General features: G+C 43.9%; 1 protein-coding gene across 3 annotated transcripts in view; it reads left to right on the forward strand.

Moving 5' to 3' along the window:
• LOC133132276 (glutamate receptor 4) overlaps window positions 1-27529 on the forward strand; it is a 78587-nt gene that overhangs the window by 20154 nt on the left and 30904 nt on the right. For all 3 annotated transcript variants that reach the window (XM_061247614.1, XM_061247615.1, XM_061247613.1), the window contains exons 3-6: window positions 14686-14925; window positions 21298-21482; window positions 23170-23223; window positions 23876-24034. In XM_061247614.1, the coding sequence (XP_061103598.1) occupies window positions 14686-14925; window positions 21298-21482; window positions 23170-23223; window positions 23876-24034 (638 nt within the window). The remainder of the gene's footprint in view (window positions 1-14685; window positions 14926-21297; window positions 21483-23169; window positions 23224-23875; window positions 24035-27529) is intronic.

Consider the following 27529-nt stretch of genomic DNA (forward strand, 5'->3'; position numbering starts at 1 on the left):
AAATTTATATACATTTCTTACTATTATTCTGCGAACTAACATTAGTTAATAGCCTAATGTTTTATTTCCTTTCGGCAATGGTGAGCTCGTGAACTTTTCTTCCGCGATGATGCAGTTGGCTTTTAGTTGCAGCAGGCAATTTTAGGCTGTGTGAAGATTTGTTTTCCTCAGCAACATTACTATTTTTCTGCTGTTCCCATTGCGTTTCAATTAATGCATTTGTTTCTAAACAAAAACTTTACTTTGGCAAGTTAGCCGTGGTATAAGCGGGATAATACCATATGAACGAGTCAGTTAATCGCCCTTTTGCTTCACGTCGGGCCATAGCAACACCCTCTCGGGCAATTATTTCCTAATAACTGACTGGTCTACAGGGTATTATCCCTGACATATCCCATACATACATCTTTCTCAAGACTCTCGCACGCGAGTTGTGACTGCCGATTTCACGAAGCCAAGAATCTCTTTATTTGGGCTATGCATTTAAATAGATGCCGGCCTTCTCTCTGGAGACTCCCCACTCAAGATACACTACACATACCACGTGCCCCAGCGTGGATGGTAAGTTGTACTTGGATGGTTCAGCATATTGTTAACAGTTGAGTAAACACATCTTACCATACTGGATGCATTCCCCACATTTACATACAATCCAACTGGATATACAGTATTGAAGCAATTTTGGTGAAGTACCTTGGTCAAGGGGACCACAGTAGTGTACAGTATCACCTAGGAATTGACTATGCAACCTCAGAGTTACGAGACAAATTCCCTAAACAATACGCTACACCACCCTTGCCACATTGTCAGCTGTTTCCGTAACACTTTGATTAGGTGAGAACATAAAATGTCCTAGTGTCAGGAAACTCTCCATACACCCATTGTTGTGCCAAAAGTAAGGGGCATTTATTTACTTTAGAAATCTATCGCAGGAATAAAAACACATGACAGGCGTAGTGGAATATTATCTCTGTAATTTTCTCGATTGCACACAATCCATTTGTTCAAAACAAAATGAAACGAGACTCCTCTCTGTCAAGTCAGAACGGAATCTGATTGTCATTTTCATTGTAGGGAAAAAAGCTTTTATTGCTTTTAAGTAATAGAAATTCAGTTTTTGTGTGTTTTTTTACAAGGCCCGTTATACTAGGAAATGTCTCTCCTTTGCAGAGTATGCATTGTGAGCAAACAGATTCCATGTATTTACTATGTGTACGTTAAGCTTTACCCCTCCCCTACAAACACTCAGTCCTGAGGCACTTTGTGCGCATGCATGCGTTAGTGCACACACATGCAGTTTTGCGCATGCATGCATTTTTGTGCACACACATGCATCTTTGTGCATGCATGCGTTTGTACACACACGCATTTTTGCGCATGCATGAGTTTCTGCATACACATGCATCTTTGTGTATGCGTGCGTTTGTACACACACACGCATTTGTGCGCATGCATGAGTTTCTGCACACACATGCAGGTTTGCGCATGCATGCGTTGGTGCGCACACATGCAGTTTTGCGCATGCATGCGTCGGTGCGCACACACGCACTCGTCCTCCCACTCTCACTTCCGAGTGCAGCCAGACGCTGTCTGGAGCCGCGCGCGTGCGGAGGAGTCACACGGAGAAGATGACTGCCATGGGCTGAGACAGTGTGGGAGGCGCGGTTTATGATTCCGCCAGTTCTTAGGAAAATTTTTACAAACAGCACATCCCTTCATTTTTTTAACAGTAAGTCTTTACCAGGTTCTCTGGGAAGCTCCACTGACTGTTGAAAGCCTAAGGTCTGCTCTCTGAAAGGCTGTCAGATTTTTATTACGAGTAAAATGAGTCTCTGGGAAGACCCAGTGACTGTGTCCATTGAAGGTAATACAACTCAGGACGAAAAACATCCTAATAGCTAAAATGGAGGACAATTCCCATGTGCAACAATTGTCCCAGTGTCCTGTGTTTGCCCACAACAGCTGTACAGTCAATGCTTTTTTGTATCTGGGAAAATACAAAGCCTACTTACAGGACCCGGCTGACTGATTGCTCAGTGCCTGTTTTAATTTAAAAAGCAATTATTTCCCTTTGTTAAATTGCTTCCACAGGATCTTCCTAGGATGCTGATGAGCTTTGTTTCCCTGATGAAAAGAAATCAAAATCAGAACACTAGCAGTTTTAACAATGGAGTTCAGGTCGATGAGATGTATAGTTTACAATACTGTACAAGCCTACGTAATCTGTAAGATGTATGGAAAGTAGTGCATTGTGTTTTTAAGCTTGTAATCAATTGTATACAGCAGTAAAGGGGGCTCCGGTCTTCTGAAAAGCTCCTTTGGTCATGAATTGGCTTGAATATGGTCCAAGGCTACAGCATCTGTCAGCTTACATATTGCACAATAAGAAAATTAGTCAAACATTGTAGCTTGTAGCATTTTTGTGTCTGTACATTGCCATTTTGCTTAAACATCCTTCTATTGTGTTTCTAATTCTGATTCTAAAATATTAGATTTAATTTGTGCCAATGTGAAGCTTATACAGCATTTACAGTACTTTAATAATAATAATAATAATAATAATAATAACATATAACTGCACACACATACCTCTCATTAGCATGATGGGTATGTTCACGATATTTTTGAGCACTTAGCTTAATATAATATTGTACTGACAACACATATTTCATATACTTTTTATTTGTCAGTGGAACATTTTGTGCTTCTTATTATGATCCAATTTTCCTAGTTGCACAGGAGCCTGAAGAAATATAATTTCAGAGCAATTTATCAAATCGGAATCCTGTCTCCTCATTACGTTATCCATTCCGTACGTGACACCGATTGCCCAAGTTAATCTGTAACTCTGACAATTATCTGAAAATAAATAATGAAACAAAGAAATGAATAAATAACACATACTAAATAAATAATAATTGACTTTCTCTTGCAGCTGTCACCTCAATTACCAATTGGGGTCAAATAATGATTAATCCTTTGAAAAACTGCCTTGTAAATGCATTAAGATTGATGCGATAATTCCCTCGAGAAGTGTTGCCTCTTATTACATTCAGGGGAAAGTGGTGTAGCCATTTATTACTTTCACGTGATACTACTTTGTTTGGCTCCTGCCAAGCTTTTCAAAAACCAATATAGAACATTGGGTATATATCATACAACATCCTACTAACGTTGCCAATGCACTGAGCAAACTATTTCACGCTTCTGGCTACCCATGGGAGTGCGCAGGCACGACACAGAGTAGATTACTTGTTTCTGTACCAGGAGAAAACTACATTAACTGCAGTTTTAAGATATGAACTAGATATACCTGTGTGCCTGGGGGGGGGGGGGGGGGCATTCAATGATTAAGCAAGATAATTGTCATTGATCTGCATCCAGTTGAGCTAATCTTCAGATTTTTTGGCATGCACTCTACAATTAATTCCACTGCAAAAAAAAAAACGACCAACAGAATAAAATGAGGAGAATATAAATTCTATATCTTTTACATTCTCATGTTTAGTATATAAAGTGATTTATTCAGAACTGCGGTCCCGGTTTGGATGCTGTGTGGTGAGTTGTGAGTCAGATGAGGTGAGTGAGATTGGATGGCTGTACCTGTCGGGGGGGGGCAGGGGAAATTGTGCATGTTGTGGGGCGGGGGGGGGGGGGGGGGGCGGGGCAGGGGAAATTGTGCATGTTGTGGGGCGGGGGGGGGGGGGGTGTGCCATGGCAGAATGTAGGTCATCCCTGTTTTGGAGTTGTGTTTCAGACACTCAGTCTGGAGTCATAGTGGAGTATGTAGATGGACTTTCATCCCTGTTTTGGAGTTGTGTTTCAGACACTCAGTCTGGAGTCATAGTAGAGAATGTAGATGGACTTTCATCCCTGTTTTGGAGTTGTGTTTCAGACACTCAGTCTGGAGTCATAGTAGAGAATGTAGATGGACTTTCATCCCTGTTTTGGAGTTGTGTTTCAGACACTCAGTCTGGAGTCATAGTAGAGTATGTAGATGGACTTTCATCCCTGTTTTGGAGTTGTGTTCCAGACACTCAGTCTGGAGTCATAGTAGAGTATGTAGATGGACTTTCATCCCTGTTTTGGAGTTGTGTTTCAGACACTCAGTCTGGAGTCATAGTAGAGTATGTAGATGGACTTTCATCCCTGTTTTGGAGTTGTGTTCCAGACACTCAGTCTGGAGTCATAGTGGAGACTGTAGATGGACTTTCATCCCTGTTTTGGAGTTGTGTTTCAGGCACTCAGTCTGGAGTCATAGTGGAGAAGGTAGATGGACTTTCCCTGTTTTGGAGTCTGGAGTCATAGTGGAGAATGTAGATGGACTTTCATCCCTGTTTTGGAGTTGTGTTCCAGACACTCAGTCTGGAGTCATAGTGGAGTATGTAGATGGACTTTCCTTCGAGGGCTGTGGCTGGTGTGGAGGGCAGGGAGAGGTTTGTCAGGGAGGCTGTGCCACTGCATGCCAAGTGCATGCCTCGTGTTGGGTGAAGTCGAAGTGATGCTCTGGGACTTCTCTGCCAAGCTCCACGGTGCGGTTTTAGGGAGGAAATGATTAATGAGTGACTATAAAATACAAAGAAGTCTCCTGGGTAACACAAAAATAACAATCCGACCCAAAGTATTTACAATTCCTTATATAATCTCTGGCAGCATTCAGTGAAATGCTGTTTGTTCCAATAAAGCAATGAGAATGTCATTGAAGGAATGGAGGCAGGAGGAGACACGTAGGGAAAGAGAGAGAGAGACAGAGAGAGACAGAAAGAGAGAGAGATGTTTTTTCTCTGGAACACTAACGGAGGATAAGTGGATATTAACATATTTAAGAAGATTATGGAATAGATATAACAATAGTGGCAGAAACAAGCACAGTGAGGCGTGTAATTACCTGCATTTTAGCAAACAATTAAACAATAAAGTTCAAAAATGAGAATGTCATTGAAGGAAGGGAGAAAGAGGAGAGAAGAGAGCGAGCGAGAAAGAGGGAGGGATGAAGAGGAGAGAGAAAGATATACAGAGAGAGAAAGAGAGAGAGAGAGAGAGAGAGAGAGAGAGAATTAGGCATATCTATGAGGCACTGCCTGGAGGCACTGCTTCAGAATCAGAACTCCATGAGGACACAGTCCACAGTACAAACAGGGACAAACTGCCAACCCACTGCCTGCATTGTACATCCTTTTTGCATGACACCTCTGCTGCCCTGTGTCTCTTTTAATTACGCACTTATATTTGGCCATTGATGACAAAGGTTTGTCAATTCTCTTTTTTTAAGTGCAATTTCATTTCATGGCTCTTTGATGGTATCTCAGTTTTTTTGTGTATTTCAGTTTAATGCAGTCAGTTGATGTAATTTATTAATTTATTACATCAACTGACTTCACAATCGTGGGAATGGGAGAATTTGTGTGTTGTGGTTTAATCCAGGAAGAGAATAATGAACACATATCCATCCATCCATCCATCCATCCATTATCTTAACCTGCTTATCCTGAACAGGGTCGCAGGGGGGCTGGAGCCTATCCCAGCATACATTGGGCGAAAGGCAGGAATACACCCCGGACAGGTCGCCAGTCCATCGCAGGGCGCACACACACCATTCACTCACACACTCATACCTACGGGCAATTTAGACTCTCCAATCGGCCTAACATGCATGTCTTTGGACTGTGGGAGGAAACCGGAGTACCCGGAGGAAACCCACGCAGACACGGGGAGAACATGCAAACTCCGCACAGTGAGGCCCCGGCCGACGGGGATACGAACCCAGGACCTCCTTGCTGCGAGGCGGCAGTGCTGCCCACTGCACCATCCGTGCCGCCATGAACACATTCATTTTAGAGCATGTACTCACAATTAAAAACATACGTTTGAGCTGAGTCACAGCCATCTCAGCGTGCATGGATGAAAATCAGAATCATACAAAAGTGAACTGTTTCTTGGTATGCACTGTACCTACATCACAAGCTCTGAAATTTCCTTCACCAATTCAAGACTTTGAGAGACAACAGCGTAGCCATGCATGGAAATCGTATATTCTCCTGTGGTATCTATGTGCCTGTACTGTGGTCTGGCCTCATCCACTACCTTTCCCCGTCTTCCTTTCAATTTTAGATATTGACTGTCTGTCCTTGGGGATGTCTGGGAGCTGATTTCAGCCCCCCGTCTCATCTGGCTGACGCTCTCTCATGGATGTTGCTCTGTTCTCGCTGTGGCCAAATCCAAGGAGATTCCTAACAATAAAGATAGTCTTCCTCGGAACGGTAGAGAATAAATCCTGCCAAAGACGTCAATACACATGCTGTTTTTGGGAGAAATTGGATCCATCCTCTGAGGAATTCATTTTCTGAGAAAGAGTTGTTGCAATCTACTCTGCAGTTCACTACTTCACTGAACCGTCAATGTTCTGTTAAGGCATTATTGCAGTCAATAATACCCTTAAATTAAAAGCAGTACTTATTTTTAAAAATGAAAAGATGTGCTTATTTAGTGCCATTCATTTTAGTGCTTGAATTAATAGACATGTTTTTATTTAATAAATATGTGAATATATTAATATATGGGGGCTACTGTAAAGTGCAGGCCAAGTATTTGCTGAAGAATGAAAATAACCTTTTCATTGTCATAATGTGTGTTTCTCACTACTGAAAATTCATGATCACAAATGTGCTACAAGTGAAGTGTAAAGAATATCAAAATTAGAAGCGTCAGTGGTCCTGACAGGCAACAGATTACTCATAGACCAATGACATAATCAGTTTTCCTCAGCAGATATCCCCGGTTATGTAACTAACATTGTGATGGTTTTATTTTTTGGTGGACAGGACTATTTACTTCCTTGTTGCACAACAAGGATAGACAGTAATACAGTCGTTTTTTTAAATTTTTTATTAAATCAGACTAAGAGGTTAGTTTTATGCAGGAGAAAGGCTTTCAGCGTGTTCTTCCTAACATTCATGACTGAAGTAGGTCAGAAAGACCCTATTCTAACCCACCCATGTCTGCCACAGCTTTGCTCCACACCTAGAAGGCATGGTGCTCATATTCCCAGCAGGGTTATAGAAAGATCATCAACACAGTTCAACTTTAGCATTTCACAGCTCTCCCAGCTGCCAGTGAAATACGAACTTTCATCCTCCCATGATGCACAGTGACATTGACTGTCAGTTATGTCAGTTATGACTTCATCGTTCTCGGTGCTGTATGTAAGGTGCGATGTGGGGGTGAAGTCCACGGGGGGGCTTAAGCCCGTATACTAACGGTAGCATCAGGGTGGAGTAAGTCATGCAGACAGAGACTCAGAGTGTCACCAGCGGTCATGTGGAAAGTGTAACGGTCCCTCCCGCCCAAGAGGACTCTGGCTCTCACGGCTTCTGCAGCAGGGCGGATACCTCTTGGATCATCATGCCCTATTCGCTCACTGAGCACTTTATTAGGAACATGTATTTATTAATGCGATTATATAATCAGACAATCCTGTGGCAGCAGTGGCATGCGCAATGGGATGGGATGGGAAAAAATGTGATCTAAGTGACTTTGACCGTGGACTAAGGATTGAGTAAGGGGGGGCTGTAGCGTTGTGGTTAAGGTAAATGTCTGGGACAGGCAAGGTTGGGGGTTTGAATCCCAGTGTAGCCACAACAAGATCCGCACAGCCGTTGGGCCCTTGAGCAAGGCCCTTAACCCTGCATTGCTCCAGGGGTGGATTGTCTCCTGCTTTGTCTAATCAACTGTATGTCGCTCTGGATAAGAGCGGCTGCCAAATGCCAATAATGAGTATCGCAGAAACTGCTGATCTCCTGGTATTTTCACGAACAATAGTCTCTAGAGTTTGCAGAAAATGGTGTGGAAAAACAAAAAAACATCCAGTGAGCAGCAGGTCTGCGGGCAGGAAAGCTTTGTTAATGAGAGAGGTCAGAGGAGAAGGGCCAAACTGGTCAAAGCTGACCGGAAAGTGACAGTAATGCAAATAACCACACATTACAACAGTGGTGTGCAGAATAGCATCTCTGAACACACAACGCATCGTAACTCTTAAGTGGATAGGCTACAGCAGTAGGAAAACTGAGTCTAATAAATACCTAATAAAGTGCTCACTGAGTGTAGGTTTCACAGTTTCACGTTCTGTGACCCGTTTATACACTTTGATTCTTTGTGGAATCATTAGGGTAAGCAACCTCATAACAGGGGGGCACGGATGGTGCAGTGGGTAGCACTGCTGCCTCACAGCAAGGAGGTCCTGGGTTCGAATCCCCGTCGGCCGGGGCCTCTCTGTGTGGAGTTTGCATGTTCTCCCCGTGTCTGCGTGGGTTTCCTCCGGGTACTCCGGTTTCCTCCCACAGTCCAAAGATATGCAGGTTAGGCCAATTGGAGAGTCTAAATTGCCCGTAGGCATGAGTGTGTGAGTGAATGGTGCGTGTGCCCTGCGATGGACTGGCGACCTGTCCAGGGTGTATTCCTGCCTTTCGCCCAATGTATGCTGGGATAGGCTCCAGCCCCCCTGCGACCCTGATCAGGATAAGCGGGTTCAGATAATGGATGGATGGATGGATGGAACCTCATAACAGGGTTGCAGCACCTTAGGCCAATATGGAAGGGTGAGATGGAGTCCGGCTTGCTGAGGGTCTCCAGCTTGCACTGCTGAGTGGCCTGCACAGGTATTGATTGGGAGCAGAGCGCAATTACTAGTTGACCTGCATGCTCATTTGAGTGGAATGCTGTGGATGTTGTTTAAAGGGTCACAGCTGGTTTAGAATGGACTGTTGCGCAATACGGCAAGGGTCGGGACATCATTTCAGTTCATTCAGGATTTCATTCTCGGGCCTGCGTTGGCATTGAGACATCAGGCTCTGGCAAGACTTCCGCAAAATAGTTCATAATGTCTCATGTAGTTCAAAAGTGACTTGGACTGCAGTTTTAAAGAGGGGCAATCCTTATGTTTGAGAAAAACAGATTACGTACTTCCGTAGTTCTGCACAGTAATGTCCCTGCATACAGTAAGTGGTCTCATAGCACCTCTGCATAGCCATTACATTACATTAATGGCATTTGACAGACGCTCTTATCCAGAGCTACGTACAGTTGATTAGACTAAGCAGGAGACAATCCTCCCCTGGAACAATGCAGGGTTAGGGGCCTTGCTCAAGGGCCCAACGGCTGTGCGGATCTTATTGTGGCTACACCGGGGATTAGAACCACCGACCTTGCGTGTCCCAGTCCTTTACCTTAACCACTACGCTACAGGTCGCCCTATAGCCAGTCGCATAACGGACCTGTGCAGTGTAGTGTTTCAGCACTGCCACACACTCACAGCAATCAGCCGGTAGAGCAGGCTGGAGCATATCGGGTGCCCGTGTGAACAGGCTCTGTGGGATTCAGGTGTTGCCGTGATACTGTCCTGCGGACGGGTCATATCGGGTGTCTGGACCGACTCCACGGGACGGGGCCTCTGGTTCTCCCCCCCCTGAATGAGAACGAGCAGCTGTGAAGAGCGTGATCTGCCGTTTCTCAGCGTGTGCGTGCGGCGGGTGAAGTGTGATCAGTGTGGACGGGCGTTTCCATGGATACAAACAATAACTACCCCATCCCCCTTTACCCCAACCCCCCTCCTCGCTGAATGCTCCTCAGGGGGACTCCTTCCTGCTTCAATGGAGATAGACAGCAATGTAGGCTAAGGGTCCCCCCCCCCCCCCCCCCCCGGGACAAGAGCAGATGCGGAAAACGAGGAGGAGCTGGGGGGGGGGGGGGGGGTGGCCATGTGAATTGCTCGTGGGAGTTGGTGGTGGGGGGCGGGGGTGGGGGTGGGGGGTATGATGTGTTCAAATGCTCTAAGACCAACGGAGCGATTCTCTCCTTTGGGTATATGCACAAACCTTCTGGGTATCCAGCTGCCTAAATAGGTATTTACAGTCTTGCCTTTAACTGCCGGTTCATATTAGCAAGAGATTAAAGGGTGTGATCCTGTGATGCAAATTGCATCAGTAGGTTTGAAAGTGTCAAAAGTATACAGTCATCCACACCTGTGTCAAGGCTGGGATGGGCTCCCATTACGCAACCCTTTCCAAATGCGTACGGCCAGTCATGATCATGTGTGGGATTTTCACAGTTCATCCATCACTATGTTTGGCAATGGCTTTTTATGCATAATTTTAACGATGTAGCGCTCATGAATCATGTTGGCGTCGGCAATAACTTCTGCTGTATTTTATGCTTGTGCCAAAACTGCTGTTTTGGGCATATATATGTTAATTAATCTCATAAAACCGTTTTCAGTGAAAATGTTTGTATCTGCCAAAAGCCTTGAAAGACAGGAAATTGAATTCATCAGTCATCAGCTAACACCAGCCTGCTCTCCATAAAGGTGTATCAGCTCAGAGTAACTTTAACAGCCCCATATACATTACTGTGCAAAAGTCTTTGGCACATGTGAAAGAAAATTCCGTAAAGGGAAGATACTTTCAAAAATAATGAAATTTACAGTTTATTTATAATTTATCAATATTTGTTTGTGACCACCCTTCACCAAAACTGCATCAGTTCTCTTAGGTATACTGTCCTGCATCAAAAAGAACTCCCTTTAGTCTACGTTGAATAATTGTCTTAGTTCTGAACATAGGATCATTTTCTTTTCTTTTTTTTATGTTATGTTATGGAGGTGAGATTTGCAAATTAAATATGTTGAATTGATAGACAGACTAACAGGTTGTGTTTGAAAATCATGTCTACATTTTGCCCAATTTCAGCTGTTGAGGATGTTTGTTTCCATAAAACTGAATACAATATGCAATTGAGAACAAGCTTAAAATGGAACTAACATGAATAGTGCTATTATACTAGGTTATTATAATGTTGGTTTTACTGTTTGGGCAATAAGATACAAACATTAACAGCTAAATATTCCACTACTGTATTTACCGTTATTACTGTTGGAATATAACTACAGTGCTTAGTTTTGTAGGCAGTTTGTAAACCTGCTTCAGTAGCATGGCAAAAATGATAATCAGTAGTTAGGTATTTATACATGTGAAAACGACCCACCACTATGTTTAACAGCAAAGAAAGGCGGGTCATTTGTTACCCTTGCGACAAGGGGAATATACACAATGTTAAGACTACACAAGGGTTAATATGATATTTATTTTTATTTTACAGTGTAATATAGTTAAGTATAATGTTCATTTATTTGTATTTTATAATGTATTATTGCTCTACACAGTCATGCTTGTTTAAATGGTTGGAGTGTTCTAAAAAAAAACTGTTTTACTTGACCCTTTCAGTTCTCTGAGCATAGTTCCGCCAGGTACTGCTGATATTTCTATATGCATATTATAAAGCCATGACATGTCCTCTTGACACGGCTGTATGAAGATATCATTGCAATGTAAAATGATATACCTGCATTGAACCATTGAACCTTTTGACTTGTAGATATACACAATATTTTTCTCATATACTGGGGCTCATCAGCTAAGCCATGCCATATCCAGGCCTATGCTTGGTCTGAAAGGGTTAGCACAATACAAAGAATGCAGTCAACAGTAAAAGAAACATTTATTCAAAGGAAAATCCAGATGCACGGCACTGTACGTATGTATGCTGTGCTTCACATGTATTCACCAGTGGGCAGATAGCTCACAATTCAAATCAGTTTCCTCAAAGAGACTAATTCATACTTAGAGTAGGTTCTCTGTGCAGCATATTGGCAATAGAATAACAGATTTGACACTCTTATGAAACGTGCTTCATTTCCAACATGCCCTTTGTGGGACGACATACTGTTGTATCACTCGTACAGCAAACAAGACCAACAGTGCTCTTCTCTCCTGGGGTAACAGTATATGCACAAATTGTCTGGGTATCCAGCTGCCTAAATCGGTATTTACAGCCTTGCTTTTAACTGCCAATTCATATTAGACAGAGGGGTGTGATTCTATGATGCAAATTGCATCCATAGGTTTGAAAGAGTCAAAAATATACAGTCATCATCAGCTTTGTCAAGGGTGGGATGGACTCCCATTATACAACCCTTTCCAAATGCGTAGGGCCAGTCATGATCATGTGTGGGATTTTCACAGTTCATCCATCACTATGTTTGGAAATGCCTTTTTATGCGTCACCTTAATGATGTACCCCTCAAGAATAATTTTGGCAGTGGCATCTAATTTTGCAGTATTTTATGTCAGTGCCAAAGCTGCTGTTTTGGGCATACAGTGTATTGAACTCATCAGTCTTATAGCCAGCATCCGTCTGGAAATACATAAAAGGTGGATGCACCAAGTACTATATATAATAATAATAATAATAATAATAATAATAATAATTATGGAACCATGATTTTGGTGAAAATTAATCATATTGTTTATTTTTTAAAGTATTTTTTGTGCATTGCAAGTCAGGGATGCCAATAATTCTGGAGCACTGTACTTCAACAACATGTACTCACCACACGGCAGATTGCGTAAGATTCAATCATTTTCTGAGAGACTAATTCATATTCTTAGAGTATGTGCACTGTAATATATTGGGAGTAGACTAACAGATTTGGCACTTTTATAAAACCGGCATAATTTCCAAATTCCCTATGTGGGACCACATAAAGTTGTACCACTCCTTAAACACAACTTGTCCATCGTATTTGTACATAGTTTCTCCACTGTTTCTGTAGCATAGAAATTTGCGGAATAGATCATTAATTGATGAATTGATGAATTGATTAACTGATAGATACTGAATTAGAGTATATAGTATAGTGTGCAGTGCATATTGATCTCTTATGGATATGAATCTAATTTTGAACTCAATACTCCAGGTGCTCTGTGATGATACACCTTGAGGGAGGGCAGGCTGATGTTACGTTGCTGCTGGTTGCTACATGTGCATTCACCATGGGCTCAGAGTTGCGAATATTAAGCTGGGTCTTCATTTGAGTTTTTGGGCATGAGGCATGCTCTGGGCCAGGCTGTTTGTATGTATATGTCTGAGAATATGTGTCTTTTGTGTGTCCCAATAACATGTAACCCTTTAAAAATGGGCCCAATTAGTTCTGCAGCTCCAGAACTGTGTCACACGCAAAGATATGAAACTGGATGGAAAAGTAATATTGATGGCCCCTGACCAGATGTTTCTGGGTGCGAGATTACCATGGTGTGTGTGTGTGTGTGTATGTGTGTGGGTGTGTGTGGGTTTGTATAGGTGTGTGTGCGTGTGTGTGAGTGTGTGTGTGGGTGTGAGTGTGTGTGTGTGTGTGTGTGTGCGTGTGTGTGAGTATGTGTGTGTGAGTGTGTGTGTGTGTGTGCGTGTGCGTGTGCGTGTGCGTGTGTGTGTGTGTGCGTGCGTGCGTTCGTGCGTGCGTGTGTGTCTAATCATTGTGTTTATTCACATTACGTACTGAGAATCCTTCACAGATTGTCTCAGTATTATGTTACGGTAATAAAGACATGTGCAGCTAGCATCTGCAGTGTATTGCCACTGAGGAAAAGAGCATACCGCACTAATACTGGTTGCCAATACTCTATGGTAATCCAATAGCAAAAGGACCCTGTACTACTTCTTTGATCAATGGTGGTGATCTGTCTTTTTGTAGCAGATCAGCATTACTTGCGAATGGGGAGCGTCAGCTCTTGAAATAAACTATGTAGACACAATTAGGGTCTCATGTTATCAAAGCATGGAATTTAGGCTGTTGAAACTTGGAAAAGTACCCATGATATTGAAACACAGAAATAATATCACTCTCAAGAAGAAAGATTTTCCACTTATCTTTTCATTTGCTTTATCCCGGAGCAGTTCAGTCTGCAGGCTTCATTATTCAGGAGTGCCACAAAGCTAGCGTAACAACACATCAGAATATTTAACTTTTTTCTCAAACCGGATAGTCACAGTATCAGCTAAACAGCAATTCTACTAGTAGCAAACCAGTAGTCCTCCCATTAAGAACTGGGCCTTGTTTCACAAAGCAGGAACACAGAACATGGACTGAAGTAGAAAGAGCTCCATAAAAAAAGAGGTCATGATGTTGGTGCTCATACACTGTAATGAGAAAGGGGAAGTGTATCATAGTGAGGTGGGTTTTGGAGGGAGGCATTCACAGTCTACACTGATCTTTACAGTATTATCAGCCTTTTGTTTTGAAGCATTTCTCCACCTACCTTTCCCAGAGAGCTGTAATCATTGTCCTTTCCATCAATAACTGAATGTTATGATAATTAGGGGACGTCAAAGCTCAGCAAAGCCATACAATATGATTGGGTTTTTTTCTGTAAGTATATTTCTTTGTGAGAGATGATTGCAGTACATCCCTGGCATGCGGTTATCTGACTGCTGGATGCATATACACAGCGGTTAACACTGGAGGACACCATGAAAATGGTGGGATCGTTTTCCATAATTTCCCATGCCCTTGTAAAGCCAGTAAATAAAATAAAATTATGTGTTTTCATAATTAATGAGAGGATATCTCACAGGATTAAGAGGTAAATAATTACCAATCCATATAATTATTTGAACTTTATTGTTTAATTGTTTGTTAAGAAGCAGTTAATTATATGCCTCACTGCACTGTTGTTCTATCTACTCCACGATCTTCTTAAATATGTTAATCACTCCTTCTCTCTTTTCCCCTCTCTCTTGCTCCCTCTCCCCCTCTCTCTCTTTCTATCGCTCTCTCGCTCTCTCTCTCTCGCTCTGCAGTCTGCTCGCAGTACTCCCGCGGGGTCTTCGCCATCTTCGGCCTGTACGACAAGCGCTCGGTGCACACCCTGACCTCCTTCTGCAACGCGCTCCACATCTCGCTCATCACGCCCAGCTTCCCCACGGAGGGCGAGAGCCAGTTCGTCCTGCAGCTGCGGCCCTCCATACGCGGCGCGCTGCTCAGCCTGCTCGACCACTACGACTGGAACCGCTTCGTCTTCCTCTACGACACCGACCGGGGTAAGGGCGAATGCTAAGTGGCTGGCGTTTATATAGCGCCTTCAGCCAAAGCGCTGTACAATTGATGCTTCTCATTCACCCGTTCATACACACACACACTCACACTCACACACACTCACACACTCACACACACACACACACTCACACACACTCACACACACTCACACACACTCACACACTCACACACACTCACACACACTCACACACTCACACACACACACTCACACACTCACACACTCACACACTCACACACTCACACACACACTCACACACACTCACACACTCACACACACTCACACACACACTCACACACTCACACACACACTCACACACACTCACACACTCACACACACTCACACACACTCACACACACTCACACACACTCACACACACTCACACACACCGATGGCGATTGGCTGCCATGCAAAGTGCCGACCAGCTCGTCAGGAGCATTTGGGGGTTAGGTGTCTTGCTCAGGGACACTTCGACACAGCCCGGGCGGGGGATCGAACCGACTGCCAGACGACTGCTCTTACTGCCTGAGCCATCTCGCCCCCCACTACAGGGTAGTGCCGCCCTTCCCACAACTGCCTCCGGCGAGGTTGGTGGTGGGGAGGGTAGACACAGTCTTGTAGTCCGTCTTGGGTGGAGGTGAAATGAACTGGCCTCCACTCTCGACAGACCGGGTACAAACACATTTGGGGAATACAAAAACCTCATCGTTTTGTCTATGACATCTTTATGTGCTCCAATGAATCTGGGTCACAGGGGTATTTATGCAACACTGGCTGAAAGCAAAAAAGGAAATGGTTTATTCAGTAGCAATCAATGGGGTGATGTTGAAGTTTGCACTGTCAGGCTGCGCTTGTGCCACAAAGCATACTTGACCCATAGAGATCCCTTTTATTTAAAAACTAGTTAAATAAAAGGACCACAGTGTGGAGTGGATTTCCCTTTGGTTAAGACATCGTGTAACCAAAATAGATTTGAAATAAATGCAAAAAAAAATTTAATTCATGAACGTGCTGAAACTAAAGAAATTTATTAGGATTCAATCAGGAATCAGGGCAGGAATTTCACCAGAATCAACTGAAGCGCTGTACGCGTAACCAATGATCTGTGACAGAGCGTTGCTTTGCGCGGAACTGAGTGACTGGTCGCTCACCGGACTTCTGAGGGAAGCGTGACAGTGACGGAGAAGACGGATAAGTTCGCCTATTTCAGTTGAGAAAATTTGATCAATTAACCTTAGCGAATGTATAACGTTAACATGTGCAACTCAAGATAGGCAAAGCTCATATGTTGCAATAACTTAGTTCACCCGGTTTGTGTAATATGCCGACTGAGTCACGTTAATGTCTAAAATATTAGTAATATTCTGTAATTAATTAATATTAATATTAATATTACAGAAGCCTTTTTTGTCAGTGAGTGACCAAAACACTGTCACTTGCTGTTCCAGTTATACAGTATCTCTAGTACATCTAGAGCGTCTAATTCCATTGTACAAGTTAAGCATTATTCAACTGTATAAAAACCGTAATGAAAATGTACATATGTATCGTATTTATGAGGCTATTTATTATTCATTAGCTGACGTTAGGTAATATGTTTTGCACGTCTGTATTAGTTAGCTAGTTAGATTAACTGGCGGTTATAGCTAGCTAGTTAACATGTAATCGATTCATAAAATGAGTGCGAAAAATGCTGTTGAAATTGTAGAATGTATCTGGAATGTGTGTTAAGTTTATTTAATACGTATTGAGTCGGGAATTAATTAATTAGACTAACGTAACGTATATTAGCCGACGTTAGCCAAGACGAAGACGTTGACGTTGCTTTGTCAACGAAATTAGTGTAAACGCAGCGTGTTCCAGAAAGCCAGTTGGTATAATTTCAGGCATCTACCCAGATTGAAAACACAGTATCACCAACACGGCGCTACTTAATAACAATTATATATATATTGAAATTTGATCTCTCACAATAGGCTAATCTTGTTTAAACTGTGTCAATATGGCCGACTTTTATTTAAGTGTTTGCCATTTATATGTACATGTGTGCGTTTGTGTCTGTCTGTGTGTCCCTCACCTTGGAAAGAGCGGAGGGGGGAAACTCCACAGATGGCACAGGAAGGAGTTACACCACAACGGCCACGTACAAACACAAAAACACACACACACCCTCTCTCTCTCACACACATACACACACACACACACACACACAAACACAGGGGACAATCCTCCCCTGGACCAATGCAGGGTTAAGGGCCTTGCTTACGGGCCCAATGGCTGTGCGGACCTTATTGCGGCTACACGTAATGATCGAACCACCGACCTTGTGGGTCCCAGTCATGTACCTTAAACACTACGATACAGGCCGCCCATATTTGTTGGGGGTTGCAGATTTGGTCGGTGTCCCAGGCTTGCTGGGTGCCTCCTCACAGAAATCTCATCTCACAGCGGCGGATGTCCTCCTCTCCAGCCCACTGCCATGGGACGCTCTACTCCAGCTGTAGGTGCTCGGCTCTTGTTGTGTCCCTCCTCCTTCCCACCGCTGGGTCCTGGGAAGAGGTTGTACTTTAAGGAAAATCCACGCATTATCATTGTGTCATAATTATTCATTCAGGTGACTCAGTGCTGAAAACACACTTACATATTTCACTAATCCCTCTAATATCAATGCTTCAAAGGAGCACTCCAGAGCTCTTGAATGTTTCATAGCCGCCTGTAAAGGACACAGACAATGAATGCTCTTGAAGACAACACAGTCACAACAGAGATATAATGGGATTGTCTGTGGGGGTGTGTGTGTGTGTGTGTGTGTGTGTGTGTGTGTGTGACTATCTCATCTCTCGTTAATACTCACATTACCATAGAGATTAGGTTTGAGAGTGTTTTGCTCATGGCTACACATAGACGTGGTTTTGAGGTTGGTGGAGAGTGGGGTGGTGGATGGTGCTGAAGACCAGGAGGACTGAAGTACATAATGAAGAATGGTTGTGATGTAAAGGTTAGGTGTTCTCAGGATTGGGAACGTCTCATGGTGTGGGGTTCTCTGCTTTCCCAGAAGCCCCTGTGGAACACTATTGCCCCCTAATGGATGCCATTTCAAGGGAATGGTGTTCACGCTGAGATTAGGGAGGGACACAGTTTTGATTTTACATTGTCATGTGGTTTTGCCTGAAGCAAAACATTAATCAAATATTTATCAAATGCAAAGCTTTGTATTCATTTCTGAATAATTGAGTCATCTACAATTAACAGTTTAATGTGGAAACTGAAGGGCACTTTAATTATATATGCAAAAATTGTGATTCTCAAAAATGCATAACTGTGACAAGTGTGTGTCATGTGAATAGTGCCTGTGGGACATCATCTGTGTGATACAGGTGGAGAGAGAGAGAGACAGAGAGAGAGAGAGGGGGGAGAGAGAGGGGGGGAGAGAGAGAGAAAAGGGGGGGAGAGAGGGAGTGAGAGAGAGGGGGAGAGAGAGAGACAGAGAGGGGGAGAGAGACAGAGAGAGGGGGAGAGAGAGAAAGAGAGAGAGGGGGAGAGAGGGGGGAGAGAGGGGGAGAGAGAGAGAGAGAGTGTGACTACATAACTTTTCTGTATCGCATAAGTGATGATGTCACCAATATGTGCAATAATGAAGAAAACTTTTTTTTTTCTACCGAACGTCCAGGAAAAATAATAACGGACACAGACAAATGTGATTTGAAAGTATACTACATTCCAAACATTTTCTTAATTTAACATTTACATGTATATATAGCATGTACAGTTAACATTTACATTTGACATTTATATTTATTTATAAAAAATACATTTTCAATCTTGCTTTAATGCATAGCATTACTCTTGGAAAATTGATTGCAATGTTTTTGACTATTGTCTCTGTAAATGCTTTAAAATGTGACATTTGAAGGTTGTAGTGCAAGTTTTTACACTTGGCAAAGATTGAGCGGGATTACAGAATGTGCAACTTTTTACAAATGGCACCCATTCAAAATATCGCCGCGGTCTGTGTTTGTGTGTCTGTGTGTGTGTGTGTGTGTGTGTGTGTGTGTGTGTGTTTGTGTGTGTGTAAACCCTCAGATGGGAGGATGGAAGCCATAGTTCTCCTGTCACCTCCTTTATTCCTACTTTACAAGTACAGTGCAGACACAAGACGTGCTGATATGGTATTACAGGCTGTCATCCTGTTAGGAGTTCAGAGGTCTCCGTCTCGCAGTGATGAGTGGAATTCAGACATTCAGTGGAATGCAATTAAGGAGCGCCAAGGCTTGTGAATTCAGCCAGTTCCATTTCAAATAGAAGATACCCTGCTGGCCTTGCAGGGATAATGCTTTTCAGATGACATTTCAGCATATTGATCTTTAGTGCCATTTTCCTATGAGCAATTGCCAAACTTTTTACTGTATTGTATACCAATATACTACTATACTTTTTAACCCAGACAGCCATGACAGGTATATTTTCAGTTTCACTCTGCAAGTGTTTTGCCACTATCTCAGCCCAAATTGTTGTACTTCAGCTAACGAGAGCAGCAGCAGCTCATGCGAAAAGAAACATGTCAAATATCTGCACAAAACAATGAGCTTCACAGCTCAGCACAGTGCGGGTAGCTCTGGTCAGCAGTGAGCTAGTGGGGGGGGACTCTGATCAATCATGTCACCTGATCCCTGTTAAAATCGGTCTGGACTTTACCCCGTAACCCGTGTCCACTCGCCCCGTCCTCTTGAGAAGCGTCGGGTTGTCTAGAAGCCCCCAGGGCACGTGCAGGGGGAGGGGGGGGGGTTACTGCGTTGTCCGTGAGTCTGTGAATCTTCCGGAGTCAGCCGAATCCGGCGGCCGTCCTCCAACCCGCCCTCTGTCCAGCCTGCCCGTCCTTTACCTTCGGACCGCGGGTCGCGATAACGGAGGACCTGCCTCAAGCAGCAGCAGCAGCAGCAGCAGCAGGGAGGAGAAGGAGGAGCGGGAGGAGCGGGAGGAGGAGGCTGCCAGACTCCGATGGCGAGCATGTCGGGTCGTTTAAGAGGGACATCTGTTCCACTTGGCCTCAGGCTGGCGGAGCTGTAGGGGAGCCACAGATGAGGCGCGGAGGCAGGATGTGGGACGCGGGGGGGGGGGGCGGGGGGGAGCGGGGGGGGATTGAGGATGTAGGCAGGATGTGGGACGCGGGGGGGGGGGAGCGGGGGGGGATTGAGGATGGAGGCAGGATGTGGGACGCGGGGGGAGCGGGGGGGGATTGTGGATGTAGGCAGGTATGTGGGACGCGGGGGGGAGCGGGGGGGGGATTGAGGATGTAGGCAGGTATGTGGGACGCGGGGGGGGAGCGGGGGGGATTGAGGATGGAGGCAGGATGTGGGACGCGGGGGGGAGCGGGGGGGGGATTGAGGATGTAGGCAGGTATGTGGAGCGGCAGACAGGAAAATAGAGGTGTGTATGACAATAGGAAGGAGAGCAGCGAAGTGGGGTATGAGGTGATACTACCGTATTGGGCGACGCGTTACTAAATTTAACTGGATTCGAAGGGAATTCCAAGTCAAATAGTGGTGTGTGCGATTGCCAGTTCATCGGGATTTCCAATAATTGCATGTATTTCCAAGTGAAATCTTTGAATTGACTAGTATATTGTATGCAAAATTACACAACTTGCAAATCTTACTTAGTTCTGTTGTATTGTATGCACTCTGGTTAAGCTAATATGTTTACGTTAATTCTACTATAATTTCAAGTGGAACATTTGTTCTTTTAGCCCAAGAGACTAAACAGACTAGACCAGGGGTCGGCAACCCTGGTCCTGGAGAGCCGCAGGGTGTGCTGGCTTTCGTTGTTACTTGGCATTAATTGATCAATGAAAGCCGTTGATTACACAGTTAACTCACCTCACCTGGTTTCTTGGGTCTGAATCGGTTGCTTATTTTAAGGTGGAGACGAAAGCCAGCACACCCTGCGGCTCTCCAGGACCAGGGTTGCCGACCCCTGGACTAGACCAATCCAGATTTTGCCAAAATAAAGCCTTAATAAAATGATTGGTGCTCATTTTCATTCCTTTTTCTTAATACAACTGCATTCCATTGCTATGTGTTTTCCACACCACATCCACGGTTGCCATATGACTTTCACTCCAAAACATTTGATTTATGGCCTTTATTGCCATTAGCCAGGTAGATTGGCTAGTAAAACAATTGCTTTACTGGCCAATCTACAGACCTGTGATTTTTGTGTGCAAAATTAGCTCGGGAGGCATGTCCGTCTGAGACGGATACTGCTGTAGTATGTTGGGCTCATTGTTTTCAGGATGAATAGGGCTGAGGGCATGTGATCGATGCGGTCGTTGTATCTTCTGTGCTGTGTTGGTTTTCAGGATACGCGATACTCCAGGCTATCATGGAGAAGGCCGGACAGAACGGCTGGCAGGTCAGCGCCATCTGTGTGGAGAGCTTCAACGACGCCAACTACCGGCGGCTCCTGGAGGACCTCGACCGCCGTCAGGAGAAGAAGTTTGTCATCGACCTGGAAGCAGAGAGACTCCAGAACATGCTAGAACAGGTGAAGCAATACAGTGGCATGTTGTAGGAAAATGCAAGAATGGCTGGAAATTAATTCCAGTAATTTGTGCATTTCGCATGTACGGTATGTTGCATATCTTTTATTTGTTTTTGTTAAAACTGGGCTTTGTGCCTTATTATATTCTTCTACCAAATTAATTACATTACATTACATTATTGGCATTTGGCAGACGCTCTTATCCAGAGCGACGTACAACAAAATGCATACCCATAACCAGGGATAAGTTCGCTGAAAGACCCTAGAGGGAAGTACGATTTCAACTGCTACCTGTACAACAAAGATAAGGACCAGGGCCAATTATTTTTTTTAATTATTTTTTTTACAAAGAAAGAAACAAACAACAGAGCAAAAGTGACCAAAGTTAACTATCCAAACACTGCTTACCTAGCCAACTAAAAATACCGATACAAGCAAGTCACAGAGACAACAATTAAGGTTCACAGGGAGGTAGGGAGGGATGGGGAGAGGTGCTGCTTGAAGAGGTGTGTCTTCAGCTTGCGCTTGAAGGTGGGGAGAGATTCTACAGTTCTGACCTCAACGGGGAGTTTGTTCCACCACCGTGGAGCCAGAACAGACAGTACTCATGAGCGTGAGGTGGAGGTTCGGAGAGGGGGATGAATCAAGAAACAAAATCATAGGAAATATGTCATCAAGTCAATAACGCAACTGGCTAGCACCTTAAAATATCAAAGAATGTGTTCGTTATGAAGCATTGTCAGCATTTACTTCCATTTAAATAATGGGTTCCACAGACAAGGATTAAGCCTAATACTAGTCTGTATTCAATTTTGACTGGAGATTCTCCATACAAATCTCAGTTTAGTCCAGGTCAAGGTCGTCTGTGTCTATGAACCTGACCCAATATGCTCTGCCTTGATCCAGAGAAGGGTTACAGCATCTCTTAGTTACTATCCAACTTTTGTCGCCATCAGTCGAGGGTAGCATGTACAGTAGAACTGCTTCGGTTCCCAGAATTAGGCCCTAATCTTCCACTGCACTGCGGTGTGTTGCTCTGAGGTGGCTGCTACTGTAGAACGCAGCTGGGGACAGGATCAAGACGAGAACATCTGAAACATATATCCTTTGTAGCAGGGCTGCTCCCTGTGTCTTCTTACGCCTTACGCCTGTCACAGCAGAGGATCTGATTGCTGAATTGTGTGTCGGCTCCTGTCTGTGGCTGCCTTTTTTTAGTCTTATACAAAATAACAAGGGGAAAGACAGGAAAAGGAATGACAAGAGCTTGAACTGCATGTAAGAGCACATACTGAGGTGTGCAACCCATTTCAAAATATAAAATATACTGACAAGTGCATTTCCTGAAGGAGCGTGGCTCTTACTGTAGGTAAGCGTAGGATGTTCAGTAGTTATACAGGTCATTTTTTGGGAGCATGTTCAAAGTTATAGCTGAGATGAGCGAAAACATTCCGCCTGCTGTCTTTTAAAACATTATTATTGAGAAGGGCATTCATGTGTGCAGTGTATCTACCGAATTATAACTGCTATTTCCTCCAGGCCCTCTGAGACAACATTTCCTCATTTGCTGCTGATTGCTGACCATTTGTTCGTTGTGAGACGCAGCAGTCTAATTAATCACACTCGGGGAGGGCACCTCGCACAGTTCAGCGCTTCGACATGCTAATCCATTTCCATCTTCTTTCTCTTTCAGATTGTCAGCGTTGGAAAACATGTCAAAGGCTACCATTACATCATGGCTAACTTGGTAAGGTTTTTTTTTTTTTTTTTTCGTTTTTTTTTTCTTCACGGTCTTTCCTGCGAGCAGATTAGCTGTCTGTTCCTCCTCTTCCTCGCCTCTGGCCGGCTGCGAGCGGATTAGCGGTGCGGATCTGTGAAGCGGGGGCCGGAAGGCGTCCAGAGCCGGGCTGAGTGTGCACTGGAGGGCTAGCTGCATTAGCGCAGCGGAGCGAGGAGAATCCGTGCTGTCAGATCCGCCCTGGCCGGCCGGAGAGCGCCGAGCATTTACAGCAGCAGCAGCAGCATCGTGTTGATTAGATTCAGATTATCAGTCAGGAGATGGCGAGAGAAAAACACTTCACCTCTCTGTGACTAAAACGGGAAGATGACGCCTGTCTCTATGCCTTTATTATTAGCATCAGCGTTGTGAAACTATTGTAATGCAGGAAAACCTATGCCTGTCGCCTTAATGCTGTATGTGATGATTATACAGGGATGTAATTTTCTCACACTCCAGACACAGGCAGTGAGATTGTATGCATATTAGGGGATGACTGTAACAAATTAGGTCAATAATGGAGGAAATAATGGTAGGGAGGGGGTTAAAGATTCTTTATAGACTTGGGCCCCTGGTCTCACACCTCTCTGACCTCCACACCTTTACCTCCTTCTGAGTGCAGGGGTTTAAGGACATCTCCCTGGAGCGCTTCATGCATGGAGGGGCCAATGTGACGGGTTTCCAGCTGGTGGACTTCAGCACGCCAATGGTAATCAAACTCATGCAACGCTGGAACAAGCTGGACCAGAGAGAGTACCCTGGATCTGACACTCCACCCAAGGTACCGTCACTGAATGCCGATCAACTTAGAGTGACTGGGGAGATGTTTTTTTGGTGTGAGGACAATCTGAAGCAAAGGGAATCTAGAGGTTTGGGTCAGAGCACTCCACAGCAATGGATGTTATGTGGATGGCAACTGAGTACCCTGGTGGATCATGACACTCATAGTTTTTAACATCTTTCACTGGTATCTCGGTAACCTGGGGCTCGTTTTAACGGCACACTCCTAAGATCTACATGGGCTGGCCATGTGTGTCTGAGGGGTAGAAGAAAATTGTCATGCGTTCAGATTAAATTAGAATTAAAGGCCTATGTAAAATAAGAATGTAATTTTTATTATTTATTTTATTTGAACGATCTCCCTGGTACACCTTATAGCCTGCACTTTATAGGAACGTTAGGCATTTTGCTATTTGCAGTATTCAAATGACCCACCACCTAGAAGGCATCCATCAGTACTGTCACCTGTGGCGAAATGGTGACACAAACCACAGTTACTCTGAATGTAGCTGTGTGTGCTCCCAGATTCATTATTAGTAGTATGTAGAAGTTTCACTTGAGGCCTGTGTTGGGGCTGGGGAAACTGAGTGAAATCAGTATTTACGATACGCTGTCGCTTTATCTGGACGGAGAGTTTGCTTGTTCCATTGTTGACGAGCCCAAGAAAGCTGACGGTGTCAGTGCTTTTACCGAACTAAATCTCAGAGAGTAGAAGCTATTTAAAGTGCCCTTTCTTTTTTACTTTCCAGAAATAAAGGATTTTAATTAAATGATGAAATAATTAAATTATACCACTTTAGTACGCAGACGTTTGAATAGATGGCATTGGCTACACGTACAGATTAGGCTACATAAAGTACTTCAATGTCGGGAGCCAATACTTAAAATGGGACAAATTAGTTTTGTGAATTAGCCTACTTAAACATGGCAAAATGTATAGACCTACTTTGAAAATATACTTGATGTAGGCATAAGCAGCATATACAGTGGGTTCCAACAGTCTGAGACGTCTAGTGAAAATGCTTCTATTTTGCATTATTTTCTAATTTAATACAACTTTTAAATGACTAATTAGGGCGGCACGGATGGTGCAGTGGGTAGCACTGCCGCCTCACAGCAAGGAGGTCCTGGGTTCGAATCCCCATCGGCCGGGGCCTCTCTGTGCGGAGTTTCATGTTGTCCCCGTGTCTGCGTGGGTTTCCTCCGGGTACTCTGGTTTCCTCCCACAGTCCAAAGACATGCAGGTTAGGCTGATTGGAGAGTCTAAATTGCCCGTAGGTAAGAGTGTGAGTGTGAGTGAATAGTGTGTGTGCCCTGCGATGGACTGGCGACCTGTCCAGGGTATATTCCTGCCTTTAGCCAAATGTATGCTGGGATAGGCTCCAGCCCCCTGCGACCCTGTTCAGGATAAGCGGGTTAGGATAATGGATGAATGAATGAATGAAATTACTAATTATATTATCAGCATAACAATTTAAGTGAAAAGTTGAATCTTTGAAAAAATTACATTCATTTCAGAATTTCTTAGTATTTGGTGTGTCCACCTTTTGCTTTAATGGCAACATGCACTCGAGCTGGCATGGACAAAACCTGAGGACTCATGCTATCCCAGCATTAATGGGATAGCATTAGACAATGTTCCCATCTTGTGCATCTTGTGATATTACTGAAGGCTTTTCTCTGTTATAAGTGCCCCCATAAATGTTCAGTGGGGTTGAGGTCAGGTGACTGTGGATTGTGCAGCACTCCTTGCTCTTCTTTGGTCTTTGAGTAGTTCTTGCAAAGCTTTGAAGTAACTTTCATTTGTTTCAATTTTTTCAAAATCCAAAAACTTTCTGTTTATTTCCAGGATTATTTCCTCTCAAAACACTTCTGTGAAACAAGCCCCTGGTCAACAACTGCACTGAGCCTTCAGTATTTTTCTTACTGTCAGAGTTTACTGTTCGCATACAGCTGCTGTGTTCATCTGTGGTAGTTCAGCATGGTTTATTTGGCAAAATGTTAGCTAAATATTGCTTTCAATATCTTATCTGACGAGTGAGTGATGATTACTTTGTTTCCATAATGATGAGCTGTGCAAGGAGTCCAAAAACTCTCAGTTATCAAAAACAAAGAAGAATAATTAAATTCGGGAGATGGTTATCAATCCTAAAGGGATATTTAACATGCTGGGATATATGAGGACATATTCTACTCATTTCTCCTGGTGCAGCTGGTATTGATTTATTTCGGTGGAGCTAATCACTTTGAGGGAGCCGGGCACCTTGATTTCTATTTTCACTGTTCACTGGTCCTAAATGCCTAGGTTTTCTAATAATGAAATCCAATAAGATTAAATGTCCAAAGAATGAGGCCTAGATCGGCAAAAATGAATTCTTCATTGTAGCACATTAATCAATAGATTTTTTATTTAATTGGTGGACTATGATGATGAAAACGTCAACCAACAGAGTAACTGGACCAGAAGCACAGCATTTGGGAGTACAGGTTAACCTCCCCCACAGATTTTGATGGTGTGGAAGGAGGTCAAACGTACGACCTTCTCGGTGTGTCTCAGACGTGATCCTCCCAGTCCTATACTTCAGTCTGACAGACTGACCTAGTTTCTCTGAATCAAAATGTGATTAGAAATGGCCTAGCAAAAAAGACAAAGGCACCAAACAGGCAATGAATGTGCTGTTCATGTAAGGGGAAAAGAGAGACCTGTATTTAGCCAGTGATTTAAAAACTGCTTTTTTTCCCCTTTGTAAGGTTTCCTTGATAAATGTGCCGAAGTGTATTATAGATACTGAAAAATCACCTGTTTACTGAAATGTTAAGGGGGGGAGCACTGCTTTCCATCGGTGTGCTGATTTTAAACCAATTTCATCACACAGTTCTAGAGATTAACATGTTTGTATAGTGTATCAACAGTGTTTCAACAAAACACACATCAACTGCATGCACCTGTTTCAAGATGCAACACGCGGACGTTTGTGAGGGGTTTACATTGACAAACTGGAACCAGTCAGCGCTGGCCAGTCTGAACCTGCACTGCAGGAAAGTCCACGAGCACACACAGTGGCTCCGAATCGATGGCAGCGATCAATAATATCTGAATCCTCACGACAGAAATGGGCTAGACGGGTAGAGCCTTACACAATCACAGTAGTTGTGAATGACAATTTTGCTCCAAAAAGGATAGCAGACGCGGTGATGCCTCGTGAGGTTTTCGCGTCTTTAGCGGTGTGGCTAGCCCCCCGCCGGACTGCAGATGGGCGCGGTGGTAGGCCAGCCGAGCACAGCCCTGCGTCAGCAGGCCAATCAAAGCCTTTAGCCTCCCTCAAGGCTCTGTACACCCCTTACCAGATCTGCGCGGAGATTTAAAAGGGATTCCGCTGAGTTGGGGGGGGGTAATGAAACCGATTCCCAGGGGGCCGCTGAGGAATAAATGAACTCCCACTATGTTGATCATTAAAATGGGGCTGCGGCGCCTTCTCTGCACAGCCGACTGGAT

The sequence above is a fragment of the Conger conger genome, chromosome 7, assembly GCF_963514075.1.
Source record: "Conger conger chromosome 7, fConCon1.1, whole genome shotgun sequence".
Lineage (NCBI taxonomy): Eukaryota > Metazoa > Chordata > Actinopteri > Anguilliformes > Congridae > Conger > Conger conger.